The 15,894-nt window shown below is 44.0% G+C and overlaps 1 protein-coding gene across 1 annotated transcript in view; it reads right to left on the bottom strand.

The window, feature by feature from the left end:
• LOC126458302 (glutamate-gated chloride channel-like) overlaps window positions 1–15,894 on the bottom strand; it is a 233,787-nt gene that overhangs the window by 56,249 nt on the left and 161,644 nt on the right. The window contains exon 10 of the mRNA XM_050095248.1: window positions 312–437. Coding sequence (XP_049951205.1) covers window positions 312–437 — 126 coding nt within the window. The remainder of the gene's footprint in view (window positions 1–311; window positions 438–15,894) is intronic.

Raw genomic sequence — 15,894 nt, 5'->3', positions numbered from 1 at the left:
TTACTGTGAAAACTTTTCTAACACATTTTGTTGATCACTATCCGTTTTAGACAAGAAGTTAACAGAATTAAACAGCAAGACCTTCCGTGTTGCAGACGTAGCAATTAGCGCCCTGTTCCCTCCTCCCCCGTCCCTCTAACCACCACTCTTGGCAGGAAGACAAACATCCTTGTAATGTTTCAGCGAAGACTAAAAGGTACAAACGGGCAGAAGAGACGGACGTGGCAAGCCATTAAAGGAAAGTGATGCAACTGAAACGCATGCAGCACGGGGACTGAGGAGTTCGTGTCTGGGAGCGTACGAGTACCCACCTCGGAGGCCGCTGGGTTGCTGTGCACAGAGGGCAAGTCCGCAGCCAGCTGCCGCCTCTTCTGCAGAAGCAGCTCCGAGCTGGCCACGTGGCTCGCGAAGGTCGCGCTTTCCAACAACGGGCCCAGCTGGTTTCGGAGACAGAAAAATCCGTTATTACATTCTAGAGCAGAGTGCAGATTCTGTAAAATTTTGTTAAATTAGTACATTAGTGTGGAAACGTAGCAACTGCGAACGCCAACGGTACTGTTTGTCTGCTCTTCCTCGGGGCCTATCATAAATGTGTGTCAAGGTAAATACGCAGCGCATCACAAGGTCAGCAACCGCAAAACGATTTTCATTGATGGAGCTAGATTTTAGATATGGATTTTCCGTACTTCTAATGTATTTCAAATACTAGTATTAGGACTGCACTGCACTAAGGTATTCCGCACACAGTTTTGACCAAATTATCTGTCATGTACTGCAATTCATTAAGACTAATTACATTTGTTTCATGTGTTGTTGAATCCTTCAATGCGTCAATAGCAAGCGGATGTTTTAGGGAAACTTAAACGTATAGGGCTGCCGGCGAAGGACTTTGAATGACTGTCCAGACATCGAAACTTTCTGCTGTAACTTTCAAGGAATGTGCAGAGATGTGCCCGGTAGCGTGAAAATATCCATGGTTTTTTCCAGTCATTTGTAAGCTAATAAATATAATGTAAATGTCGTGTGACTAGGGCCTCCCGTTGGATAGACCGTTCGCCGGGTGCAAGTCTTTCGATTTGACGCCATTTTTTTTTATTTTGTTCGTCGTTACTCGTTGTGTTTGGTCGATGCGGACGTCACATGACATCCGTTCAAGTTCGTTTGTTGTCCCTTCCACTCAGTTTTTTATTACAGAGGCCAACCAGCTCTCTGACCGAACGCGCTGAGCTACCGTGCCGGCGACTTTGGCGACTTGGGCGTCGATGGGGATGAAATGTTGACGATTAGGACAACACAACACCCAGTCCCTAAGCGAAGAAAATCTCTGACCCAGCCGGGAATCGAACCCGGGTCCTTAGGCTTGACATTCTGTCGCGCTGACCACTCAGCTACCAGGGGCGAACTTACAAACTAATTAAAATGACCTGGAATTTTTTCCTCTATGAGGAGCAGTCAAATGAAAACGAGACCAATGGAAAAAAGGAGGTAAACTGCCTATTATTTCAAAAGTACTCTCCATAAGTGTTAACTGTGAGACAGGACGGTCCGGTTTCATGGAAAAATATTTGTGGTTGACTAAGGAATTGTGATTGCAAATCGACATTCAGAAATGTCTTTCTTCGCAGGGGAAAGGGAGGGGGGGGGGGGGGAGATCGGTAGTGTATGGAAGATATATAAGTGCTTCGAGCGAAACGCCTACAGCATAGCCGAAACAACGGGCACACCGGCTGGGCAAAGTCACTATGAACTTTCTCTTTGCCTCCAAGGGGCCGCTGCTCATTGTCTTTCTGGCTCACGGGACCACAATTTACGCACAGCGGTACGTGGACAAAAACTGAAGCACGCCATGAAGTTCAAGCGGACGGCATCACTACGTTACAGGATAACACCCACCCACCTGTTGCCAACGTTGTTTCGACTACGCTGCAAAGTTTGGCTGGGAAAGTCTTACATATCTCTCACACAGTTCCTTTCTATTCCCATGCGATTTCAGTGTTCTTGGAGCCCTGAAGAAAGACATTCGTGGCCGTCTGTATGCTTCAGACGAAAAGGTCCGCGTCAGCGTATAATCAAGGTTCCGTATAACAACCACAAATATTTTACCATGAAGGGATGATCGTCTTGTCTCACGGTGGGATAAATGTATTACAGCTATGGTGGCTACTTTTGGAATAAGTTACAGTTTACTTACATTTTTTAATCTTTCTCGTTTTCATTTGACTGCCGCTTATAGAACATAGGTAACAGTGACGTGACAGGAATTAATTTGGGTTGGATTGGATTGTTTGGGGGAGGAGACCAGACAGCGAGGTCATCGGTCTCATCGGATTAGGGAAGGACGGGGAAGGAAGCCGGCTGTCCCCTTTCAAAGGGACCATCCCGGCATTTGCCTGGAGCGATTTAGGGAAATCACGGAAAACCTAAATCAGGATGGCCGGACGCGGGATTGAACCGTCGTTCTCCCGAATGCGAGTCCAGGAATTAGACCGAGCTGTTCGCGCTTGCATTTACTGAACACTTCACCTGCATTTTAGAACTGTGTAATGGCATCAACTGTATGAAAAGCACACCAGACAAAAAATTAGTCTCATCCAGCAGACATTACGTTAGTATCGTCTTAACACCGCCTCTTGCCTTGAGTACGGCCTTACTTTGGCGAGGAAGAGATCCCACACGGTTCTTCAGGTGTGCAACATCTAGCTGAAGCTGCTCATGATGGTTGGACTCTATAGAGCCACGCCGCTAAGCCAAAACATTACGACCACCGCTCACCGCGGCGTTGGATGCCGGCTGGTGGCGTTGCAGGCACATGACGCGGTGACAAAAGCATGTACGAGGGTAAGTCATTTATTATTCGCAATTCAGTTATAATTTTGTTTATTTTGGTAGTACTGTCGTTTTACGTTGATGACGCATACTTTGTTTATTTGTTGTTATATCTTTGCAATTTTCAAGCTGCTAGGTTAGTTTCGTTATCGCTGCCGTGCTGTTAATCATGGCTGCTCCGCTGTCTATTTGCACTAAAGAAGAGCAACGTTCAGTGATTCTTTTTTGTGCTCGGAAGACGTATCAGGGGCCGAATTACAGTGTTTTACCACAACGGAGTGTCTACGAATGGATTGAAAAATTCCGAAATGGTCGCACAAGTGTTATGCACGATGAAGGAGCCGGTCGACCGTTTACCGCCACAAATATAGAAACCATTGAGCGTTCACGTGAAATGATTCTCTTAGACAGACGATTGGTTATTGACGAAGTGGCACATCATCTGCAAATTAGTGACGCTTCTGCCTTCGAAATCATCCACAAAACATTTGGGTTTTATAAAGTTTGTGCAAGACTGGTCCCAAAACAATTCACACAGTTGCATAAACAAACGCGCTTGGACATCTGCTAAAAACATTTGGATCGCTATGGTAACGAAAGGGACAACTTCTTCGATAGGTTCATTACTGGTGACGAAACATGGACACATAGTTACGAGCCGGAGAGTAAACGGCTGAGTATGGAATGGAAATATCCAAATTCGTCGTGCAAAAAAAAGTTCAAGACCCAACCGTCCGCAGGAAAACTGATGCTTACGGTTTTTTGCGACGCATAAGGTCCAGTACTGGAACGTTATGGGGAAAGAGGCACAACAATAAACAGTGTACATTACAGTGAGATGCTTACTGCTAGGTTAAAGCCTGCAATTCGAAGGAATACCTAGTAGATAGTGTCGGAAGTTCCATGCGGCTTTTCGCGGATGATGCTGTAGTATACAGAGAAGTTGCAGCATTAGAAAATTGTAGCGAAATGCAGGAAGATCTGCAGCGGATAGGCACTTGGTGCAGGGAGTGGCAACTGTCCCTTAACATAGACAAATGTAATGTATTGCGAATACATAGAAAGAAGGATCCTTTATTGTATGATTATATGATAGCGGAACAAACACTGGTAGCAGTTACTTCTGTAAAATATCTGGGAGTATGCGTGCGGAACGATTTGAAGTGGAATGATCATATAAAATTAATTGTTGGTAAGGCGGGTACCAGGTTGAGATTCATTGGGGCCTATAGTTGGTCACTGCCCACATCATATTAAAAATTCAAAAATGTTTGTTGATATCATAAAACAGATGAAGATAGGCCCAAGTGATATCATGGTCAGCCTCGACGTGGTTTCTCTGTTCACCAAAGTACCTGTGGATGACACATTACAATTGTTGTCTGCTCATTTCTCCTCAGAAATTTTGAAGTTGTTCCGGCATACCTTGACGACCACTTATTTTTTATACAGTGGAAATTATTATGAAATGACGGATGGAACAGCCATGGGTTCGCCATTGTCACCAGCAATAGCGAATTTTTTCATGGAGGACTTTGAAGAACGAGCCCTGAGCAGTGCTCACCTCCGCCCATCATGCTTCTACAGATACGTCGACGATACTTTTTTAATCTGGCCACACGGCAGCGACACGCTGCAGCAGTTCGTCGAACATCTGAATGGTGTACATCCAAACATAAAATTTACATTGGAGGTCGAGAAGGAAGGGAAGTTAACTTTTTTAGATGTGTTGGTAGAGCGAAAGCCGGATGGACGACTGGGCCATTCTGTGTACAGGAAGCCCACCCATACAGACTTATATCTGCATAGCCATAGCTTCCATCATCCGTCTCAGAAGAGAGCTATGCTGAATACTTTAGTACACAGAGCCAGGACTATTTCCGACAAGGACCACCTCGGTCCCGAGATCAACCATTTGACGACTGTTTTCAAGAGGAATGGTTATTCTGCCGGTGAAATTAAATCAGTATTGTCCAAGAAAGTAAGACACGATGCCGGCCACATACAAGAAGAGGACCAACACATAGCGCGGCTTCCTTTTTGCGGTGCTACAACGAGCAAGATAGCCAGAGTCCTGAAGAGGCAAGGAATAAAACCAGTTTTTCGACCACCTAGGAAAATTAAGGAAATGTTGAGACCAGTTAAAGATAGTCTCGGCTTAAGAGTGCCGGGAATTTATACTATTCCTTGCGAATGCGGCAAGAATTACGTGGGCCAGTCTGTAAGAACCGTTGCAGACCGCTGCATCGAGCACCAACGCCACCTGAAATACAGGTATTTGGAAAAATCAGCGGTGGCTGAACATAGCCTGCTTAACAAGCATAAGATTTTATTTGAAGAAACCAGAGTAATAGCCCACACATCGAATTACTGGGACTCTGTGATCCGGGAAGCAGTCGAAATTAGACTTAGCGATAATAACTTTAATAGAGACAACGGCTATGCACTTAGCAACACTTGGAAGAGCGCACTGGATAAAGAAAAATCGCAGAGAAAAACTTCTCGCACTTTACCTCCTGATTTAAGGGATGGCGCTGCAAGCAACGTGGGATAGCAACTACTCGTACATCTATGGAAGTAGAGGGCACCACTTCGCTACGCGCCATATCGCTGACGTATTCCAGCCAATAAGAAGCCGTCCTTTACATATAAAATGTGGGAACCTCGCTAGTTCACGACAGTCAGTTTTAGCCCTGACGACGACCATGGAGGTAGTGGTCGAAAGCTCGGAGATTTATTCTGATTTGACGCGGCATGTACACCGAGAAATTTTTACTCAGGAAATACGTCGCGAAAGACTTCGTAGCCATTGGGAGAGTGCTTAGAAAATGTAGTCCATCAACAAAGGAGGTGGCTTACAAAACTCTCGTTCGACCTATACTTGAGTATTGCTCATCAGTGTGGGATCCGTACCAGATCGGTTTGACGGAGGAGATAGAGAAGATCCAAAGAAGAGCGGCGCGTTTCGTTACAGAGTTATTTGGGAACCGTGATAGCGTTACGGAGATGTTTAATAAACTCAAGTGGCAGACTCTGCAAGAGAGGCGCTCTGCATCGCGGTGTAGATTGCTCGCCAGGTTTCGAGAGGGTGCGTTTCTGGATGAGGTATCGAATGTATTGCTTCCCCCTACTTATACCTCCCGAGGAGATCACGAATGCAAAATTAGAGAGATTAGAGCGCGCACGGAGGCTTTCAGACAGTCGTTCTTCCCGCGAACCATACGCGACTGGAACAGGAAAGGGAGGTAATGACAGTGGCGCGTAAAATGCCCTCCGCCACACACCTTTGGGTGGCTTGCGGAGTATAAATGTAGATGTAGATGTAGAAACGCCGAGGATTGCTGTCAAAAGGTGTTTTTGTGTTGTTGCACGACAATCCCGTCCGCATAGTGCTGCCCACACTGCTGAAACGTTCCAGAAACTCAAATTTGAAGTACTGGATCATCCTCCATACAGTCCCGATCTTGCCCCTTCTATCACTTGTTTGGCCCACTCCAACAGACAATAAGGGGCCGTCGATTGGCCTCGGACGAAGCAGTGAAACAAGCGGTGCATTCCTGGCTCGCAGCTCAGCCGAGAACCTTCTTTTATGAGGGAATCAAGACGCTTGTACAATGATGGACCAAGTAGCTATTTCAAAAAATGATGTTTTTGTAAGTTTCCTATTTGATTACAATAAAATTTTATAACTACTTTGCGTTTCACAATTGACTTACCCTCGTAAATGGAGTAGACCCGGATGGGAAATCACCCTAGTGAACATATGGGCTGCAAATTGGGAAATCCATTGAAATAAGCGACTTTGACAAAGGGCAGGTTATTACTACGCAGAGTCTGTGAACGAGTATCTCGAAAACGGCGAAGCTGGTCGAATGTTCGGGTGCAACTGTCGTGAGCATCTACGGAAAGAGGTAGAAGCACAGTGAAACGACCACAAAGGCACTAAATGGTTGGTCGTCCACTACTCTTCACAGAACGTGGGGTTCGGAGGCTTGACTGCTCTGTAAAGTAGGATAGTTGGAGATCTGTGGCATCTCTGCCGAAAGAGCACAATGCTGGTGCACGCAATAGTGTTTCGGAGCACACCGTTCATCGTACATTGTTGAGCGTGGACTTCCTCAGCACACCACCACTACGTGTTCTTATTTTGAGGCAACGACATCGCCAACTACGCAGTGGGCATGGGACCATTGGGATTCGATCGTCGATCAATGGAAACCTCTCGGTTCTTCGGGTGAATCACATTTTTGCTACACTAGGTCGATGGTCGTCTCAAACAAATGCCGTCATCGAGGCGAACGGCGGATCGAGACGTGCAGCGCGTGGGACATGGGGAAGTAATCGAAGACACGCTGGCAGCTGCAAATCACCGGCATCCCTTCATGCCAGATGTCTTCCCCGACGGCGATGTCGTGTTTCAGCAGTATAATTTGTTTCGGAGCCAGAAATGTGCTGCTGTGTTTTGAGGAGTGTTGTATTGAACTCTCGTTGATGTCTCGGCGATTAAATTTGCGTGATTCTATCGAATCAATCTGGCTCGCTACCGGCCGCCATCACCGCAGATCAGCTGCCCGTTATTTACGCGAATACATGATTTGTGCGTAGACATCTAATGTCACATACCTCCACAAACCTCCCAAAAAAACTGTCGGATCCCTGATACGCAGAATCAGTATGTACTTCGTTCCAAAGACGGATACACAAGCTATTAAGCAGGTGGTCATAGTGTTTTGGGTCATCAGTGTACTATTCCAAATAATCCCAGACATTTCCTCTTGGTGAAGGTTGCCGGATTTAGCCGGCCAGTCGGAATGAGATAGAGTGCCGCTGTGTTTCTCATCTCAGGTACGTGTACGTCTGTCCTGTGAACAAGGCTATTGTGATCCTGGAAAATACCACTGTCCACAGAATACTCAACATTAAAAAGTAAAAGAAACAGAGTTGAAATAAACATCTCAGTTTGTTCAGAGTTATCTGAACGGTTAGGCACAAGTAATGGTACACAATGCACCACCTAACATCAGAGAAGCTTATTCCACTTAAACTTCGTCCTTCACGCACTGCAGGTTAAACGACTCATTAGTCAGTCGGTGCGCTCGACACCTTGCAAACAGTTCGCTACGCAGTGTTCCCTCGAAATCTGGTTGAGATGGACCTGCTTTCACAGACGGCAACAATTCCTGTCGAGTTGAAGCCGACTGTTACTGGTAAAGCGTACCACTTGCCTCTGGCCCCTTTCGGTTAAGATCTTTTTTAGGCCGTGTTTAGGGGGTGCGAGAGATACACTATTTCATGTAGATACGTTGTTGATAGATCAATAAATCAGGTAACTTCAATCGTATTGAGGTCATGGGAACTTCCAAAAGCTTATTTCAGCTATTCTATCAGGACCTTCACGTCGATCCCACTTACTGCGTTGATTTTACACACTATCTGGCACATTCGTAACAAAGCCAGCAGAGTGCTGTTTTAAGCGGGTGGGCAATGCTTTACGTGGTGAGCTTTTATGGTGTTTTATTGCGCAATATCGTACATTTCTTGTGCAGAAGTGCCTTAAAATGTAAAACCTCGCCACACCAGTCACAAGAAATTTTTTTACGTGCAAATATCCTTGTCAACAAACCATCTATAGAAGTTCTTTCTCCTGGATAAATCTACTTCCTTGCATTCTTTTCGCACACTACATTTTATATGGTCTGGAATGGACGAGTTTACGAGGCTTCTTTCATAGCTGATCCCACGTTTACGCTTATTTATTGCTAAAGACAAAAGTATGACAATCTCGGACGAAGACTTGGTAGGAACTACGACGTCACGAAGTTTGTGGGCAACACTTCGTGTAATTGTTTGTCTTCACATATTACTTCTTCAAATAAATTCGTGCTTCAAGACAATACTTCATAATTCTGTCTCTAATCTGCCGCACTTCAAACAATAGAACAACAAACAGAAACGTCTTACATCCAGTCGCTGGAAACGCTCGGAGGAAGAGCCTGCACTGGCTGCAAAATTGTCCCGTCGACACTTGCAGCTGCCAGATTTCCACAATTTCTTTAAACTTCAGTATTTAGGTTCACATTATTTTGCATTATGCAGCAGAGAAAACGTGAAAATGAAGAATAAAGGGACATGTAATCGTCATCTTGAAGAGTGAAAGGTTGACGTTCCTGCAACATCGTTAAAATCAGAGACGAAGTATTCGCTCAGCTACAGATGAGCGAGAAGGAAGAGAAAGAAATTTAGATCATTCGTAGTATCACATTTCAAATGATTCCTGTCGCTTACCTGATTAATTCACGGACCTTCTTTCTCTTCCATACAGTGCTGTTTCTCCGCTACAGTCTCAGGAGATTATATCTAGATTCAGTGCAAGTAGTTGATTAGAGTTGGACCGTGCTGATGTAGAAAAAGTCCTTTGCCTGTAACAGTGTACGGAAATTCTGTTCCTTCTTGATTGATTCCTAGATTTGACACTCATTCCGTATCTCCTACTACCGAAATTTCACTTTGAGCGAGTCTTTGCTCTCCTTTCTATGATTCTTTGTAACATTCATCATAGCTTTTTGATTTTCTAATTATTTGTTTTATTTTTAACGTCATCCCGGAATCTCCACAGTGTATGCCGTCTACTTCATCTAATAGATTTCCTCGCCCTTCTTTACGTCAGTGCAAAAGAACTTCACTGCTAGAAAATCTTAACAATGTTGCCTATTTCCCTTGAGCTCTCACTCACGATCTCAAATTTTCCTTCACTTCCCTTATTGCTTCCTCGCCATACAATTTAAACAACAGCCTGCCTTGATGCCTGACGTCCTTTCAAGTTAAACTTACTTCAAAGGCCATCAGACATGGCATGTTGTTGTTTAACTTGAATGCGTTTCCAGTTTTGTTACCGTTTCAGAAGTATTTTAGAGTGTTTATGGGCCTCTATAGTGTTATCTAAATCGTTTAAGAACTGTTGATGCACTATCAAGACATTTAAATTGTAGCGGTACATTGATTACAGGCTCCAAGTGACTAGTGGATGCTGCATGAAGATTACAGGGTTATTACAAATGATTGAAGCGATTTCACAGCTCTACAATAACTTTATTATTTGAGATATTTTCACAATGCTTTGCACACACATACAAAAACTCAAAAAGTTTTTTTAGGCAATCACAAATGTTCGATATGTGCCCCTTTAGTGATTCGGCAGACATCAAGCCGATAATCAAGTTCCTCCCACACTCGGCGCAGCATGTCCCCATCAATGAGTTCGAAAGCATCATTGGTGCGAGCTCGCAGTTCTGGCACGTTTCTTTGGTAAAGGAGGTTTAAACACTGAATCTTTCACATAACCCCCCAGAAAGAAATTGCATGGGGTTAAGTCGGGAGAGCGTGGAGGCCATGACATGAATTGCTGATCATGATCTCCACCACGACCGATCCATCGGTTTTCCAATCTTCTGTTTAAGAAATGCCGAACGTCATATGGAAGTGCGGTGGAGCGCCATCCTGTGGTACGTTTAGCTCCCTGCTTGCTTTATTCGTCGACTTCCGCGGGCTACGCGTTTAACTTGCCCGCACGCGTTCAACAGTTTCTTCGCTCACTGCAGGCCGACCCATTGATTTCCCCTTACAGAGGCATCCAGAAGCTTTAAACTGTGCATACCATCGCCGAATGGAGTTAGCAGTTGGTGAATCTTTGTTGAACTTCGTCCTGAAGTGTCGTTGCACTGTTATGACTGACTGATGTGAGTGCATTTCAAGCACGACATACGCTTTCTCGGCTTCTGTCGCCATTTTGTCTCACTGCGCTCTCGAGCGCTTTGGCGGCAGAAACCTGAAGTGCGGCTTCAGCCGAACAAAACTTTATGAGTTTTTCTACATATCTGTAGTGTGTCGTGACCATATGTCAATGAATGGAGCTACAGTGAATTTATGAAATCGCTTCAATCATTTGTAATAGCCCTGTATAATTAATTTTAGCTTTTCCTTACATCTAACGTCTCATTCCACTATACATTAAGACTTTATTATCGAGTCTTATCAGCTGTATCAAACGCTTACACCTTTAAATATTTATTGTGATATTTTTCCGACAAATATTAACGCTAACAGTCGTTAGTGGTCGTCAAGTAGCCGTTTTCGAACAAAAAGTATGCCCAGAATAAATGATAATGCCTGGATAACAGCACTCAACTTACCCAGATGGAAATGCAAACCCAGAAATGAAAAGAGACAGTATTATCTCGTATAAACGCTGTATTTGCGTCGTTTATTTCATAGGAATTAAGTCGTATTCACAGGGATGTTTCCGTTCCCAACGTTTCATCCCTTACTACTGGAGACAACCTCAAAGGCTACAAAGGCTAGTTCCAGATTTAAACTTCCGTCACGTCTGTTAAATTGTATGAATATATAACTGCCTTCAAAAAGGAAAAAGGCCTAAATTAGCAAAATACAATTTGACTACTCTCACTTGTCGTTCTACGTACAAAATACTTTCATAGCGCAGGGGAACTTTTTGTTACATTTAATATCTCCTACCTCAGATTTATGCTTTCAAGTATAACGTTGTTATATTTCGTCGAAATGACCTCCCAAAGCCATAATACCACAAAACAGCACAAACGTTTAGATGACATATCCAGGTAAGTGTATAGGGGCCTGAAGATGGTGCCAATGAGGAACCGAAACTGCTAATAAAACAAAACGAAATAAAATAATTTATAAAATTACGACTGTCGGTATTTATTTTCGTTAAGTCTCAACAAAGAGTCCGAATATAGTAACATTTTGGCTTACTATACATATAATATCCTTACAATACGTCTATAACGCTGCAGGCCTAATAGCCGTTAATGCCAGTTTCCTACCCAATCGATAAGAAGATCTACGCAACCGCACTGCTCCAACGTAACACGCCAAGTCGTAAAGAAAAGCTGTTGCTGAGCAGACAAAGAGAGGCATACGTTTGTTTTTCTCAATATGAAGTCATAACTGAAATATACAGGGTGGTCCATTGATCGTGAGCGGGCCAAATGTCTCACGAAATAAGCGTCAAACGAAAAAACTACGAAGAACGAAACTCGTCTAGCTTGAAGGGGGAAACCAGATGGCGCTATGGTTGGCGCGTTAGATGGCGCTGCCATACACCAAATGGATATCAACTGCGTTTTTTTAAAATAGAAACCCTCATTTTTTATTACATATTCGTGTAGTACGTAAAGAAATATGAATGTTTTAGTTGGACCACTTTTTTCGATTTGTGATAGATGGCGCTGTAATAGTCACAAACATATGGCTCACAATTTTAGAAGAACAGTTGGTAACAGGCAGGTTTTTTAAATTAAAATATAGAACGTAGGTACGTTTGAACATTTTATTTCGGTTGTTCCAATGTGTTACATGTACCATAGTGAACTTATCATTTCTGAGAACGAATGCTGTTACAGCGTGATTACCAGTAAATACCACATTAATGCAATAAATGCTCAAAATGATGTCCGTCAACCTCAATGCATTTGGCAATACGTGTAACGACATTCCTCTCAACAGCGAGTAGTTCGCCTTCCGCAATGTTCGCACATGCGTTGACAATGCGCTGACGCATGTTGTCAGGCGTTGTCGGTGGATCAGGATAGCAAATATCCTTCAACTTTCCCCACAGAAACAAATCCGGGGACATCAGATCCGGCGAATTTGCAGGCCATGGTATGGTGCTTCGACGACCAATCCACGTGTCATGAAATATGCTATTCAATACCGCTTCAACCGCACGCGAGCAATGTGCGGGACATCCATCATGTTGGAAGTACATCACCATTCTGTCATGCAGTGAAACATCTTGTAGTAACATCGATAGAACATTACGTAGGACCGAGCGAGGTGGCGCAGTGGTTAGCACACTGGACTCGCATTCGGGAGGACGATGGTTCAATCCCGCGTCCGGCCATCCTGATTTAGGTTTTCCGTGATTTCCCTAAATCGCTCCAGGCAAATGCCGGGATGGTTCCTTTGAAAGGGCACGGCCGACTTCCTTCCCCATCCTTACTTAATCCGATGAGACCGATGACTTCGCTGTCTGGTCTCCTTCCCAAAACAACCCAACAACCCATTACTTAGGAAATCAGCATGCATTGCACCATTTAGATTGCCATCGATAAAATAGGGGACAATTATCCTTCCTCCCATAATGCCGCACCATACACTAACCCGCCAAAGTCGCTGATGTTCCACTTGTCGCAGCCATCGTGGATTTTCCGTTGCCCAATATGCATATTATGCCGGTTTACGTTACCGCTGTTGGTGAATGACGCTTCGCCGCCAAATAGAACGCGTGCAAAAAATCTGTCATCGTCCCGTAATTTATCTTGTACCCAGTGGCAGAACTGTTCACGACGTTCAAAGTCGTCGCAATGCAATTCCTGGTGCATAGAAATATGGTACGGGTGCAATCGATGTTGATGTAGCATCCTCAACACTGACGTTTTTTTAGATTCCCGATTCTCGCGCAATTTGTCTGCTACTAATGTGCGAATTAGTCGTGACACCAGCTAAAACACCTACTTGGACATCATCATTTGTTGCAGGTCGTGGTTGTGGTTTCACAAGTGACTGAACACTTCTTGTTTCCTTAAATAACGCAACTATTCGGCGAACGGTCCGGACACTTGGATGATGTCATCCAGGATACCGAGCAGCATACATAGCACACACCAGTTGGGCATTTTGATCACAGTAGCCATACATCAACACGATATCGACTTTTCCGCAATTGGTAAACGGTCCATTTTAACACGGGTAATCTACCACGAAGCAAATACCGTCCGCACTGGCGGAATATTACATGATACCACGTACTTATACGTTTGTGACTATTACAGCACCATCTCTCACAAAGCGAAAAAAAGTGGTCCAACTAAAACATTGATATTTCTTTACGTACTACACGAATATGTAATAAAAAATGGGGGTTCCTTTTATAAAAAGAACGCAGTTGATATCCGGTTGACCTAAGGCAGCGCGATTTAGCGAGCCAACCATAGCGCCATCTGGTTTCTCCCTTCAAGCTAGACGTGTTTCGTTCTTTGTAGTTTTTTCGTTTGATGCTTATTTCGTGAGATATTGGGCCCGGTCATTATCAATGGACCGCCCTATATATATATATATATATATATATATATATATATATATATATATATATATATATATATTCAGTGCAGCTTACTGTAGCTCATAACCACTTCACACTAATATCACGCCTTCTACCCACAGTAGTGTCAAAACGGAATACATCAGACAACTGTCTGACCTTCACACACAACTTCCAGCGACCACTTCCTGGCCAGCAGCCACAACAGAAAACACACTCCAACTAACTGCCATTCCCTCGTTTCGAAATCTAGCCTGGCCACGTAAGGCGACGGTATTCAACGTCTGAACCTGACGAGCTTGAAATACCACAGGCGAAGATTCAAGCGTAGCCGATGTGCGGAAATCATCAATGTCTTGCCGATACAAAAGCAAACGTGCGTGCTGGAAATAGACATGTAAATAAATGGAACATATGAAAGATTGGTGATTAAGACAGACACCTTTCAAATTGTTCAGCATTTTATGTCAGTTAAATAATTACCTAACTGCGTCTTTATGGCCAACTAGGATGGGAGACTGAATGTTAGCGACGGAAACATGAGTTAGACTACGTCCTATTGTCCACACAATTGCCGGCCGCGGTGGCCTAGCGGTTCTAGGCGCTCAGTCCGGAACCGCGCGACTGCTACGGTCGCAGGTTCGAATCCTGCCTCGGGCATGGATGTGTGTGATGTCCTTAGGTTAGTTAGGTTTAAGTAGTTCTAAGTTCTAGGGGACTGATGACCTCAGATGTTAAGTCCCATAATGCTCAGAGCCATTTGAACCATTTTTTTCCACACAATTAGTGTCACCAAAGATATGAGTACTGGGCGTATAATTACAGACGCTTCCGTCGCTGTGGTCCATGTTGTTCGTCACATCTGAGAGAAGTCTGTGCGAGGACTGTTGAAGGGCCATAGGTATTAGGGACACTATTTCATTGAACTGTGGCATTCTTCAAACACCACTTCTGTTTTATACTAGAGAGCAGTGAAAGAGGAGGCTGAGGGAGGTATGTTAATGCTTCCACCCCACGTCTTCCGCTCGTTTATAACTGCCAATGAGAATCAGTTGGTCTAGTCTGGCTTGATCCGCGCCTTTAAACACACACTTCTGGCACAGAATCGGTTCTATCATAGGTGCCGTCCACGCAGCATCTAGTACCAAACGAACACCGGTCAATAAATTTTATGCGGGAATACTGCGCTTCATTCGTACTGCTGCTGGCACGGCCATGCAACACTGCTGCTACCCACTGTCTAGTATTCGCTTGTGTGTGCCTTACATGTAAGTGTACGTCTGCGAAGAGAGCAGTGACTTTCACCAGGTAGTACTGCTATCTTTGTTTACAAATTAAGATGACTGAATTTCAAGACACAAAGATCCAAACAGAAGAAGCCCTATACAATTTTTGCTCTGTCTTAAAGACAATACCAGAACACACGAAACTTTGTCACCGCAGAATGCAAGAGATGTGTGTAATATTTCACTACGTACCGTAGAGATAAAATTTGTAGAAGATCGGGCAATGCAAACTTGTGGTCAAGAAACGAAGCTTTAGTCGCCAGAAAGACGTGGATCGTCGTACTGTATTAGAATGTTGTGACCTAGGCGAGTGAACTACAAGCCAAAAGATATTAGTTGTTTTACACAAGACTGCTTTCACAGGGACCTGCCATTCACGTTAAAAACTGTAACATCTTTGGGATTCAAGTACAGAAAATGCAAAGAAGGACAATATATTCTGCTGGAGAGTTCCGATAATGCAGCAGCTATATTTCGTTTTCTGAGAAAAATAAATCTCAGGAAAGGAAAGCGCCACTGGCCTTTCATTTGTACCGATGTGACCTAAATCGGAATCACACCAGAAAGCACATCTGGCAGGTTTCAAAAGGCAACGACGTGTTTAAAATATCGACTGGCAAAGGAAACGGATTTACCACCTAC

The sequence above is a fragment of the Schistocerca serialis genome, chromosome 1 (genome assembly GCF_023864345.2).
Source record: "Schistocerca serialis cubense isolate TAMUIC-IGC-003099 chromosome 1, iqSchSeri2.2, whole genome shotgun sequence".
Taxonomy (NCBI): Eukaryota; Metazoa; Arthropoda; class Insecta; order Orthoptera; family Acrididae; genus Schistocerca; species Schistocerca serialis.
The sequence above is the reverse complement of the archived record's forward strand: the minus strand, read 5'-3'. Positions and strand labels throughout refer to the sequence as shown.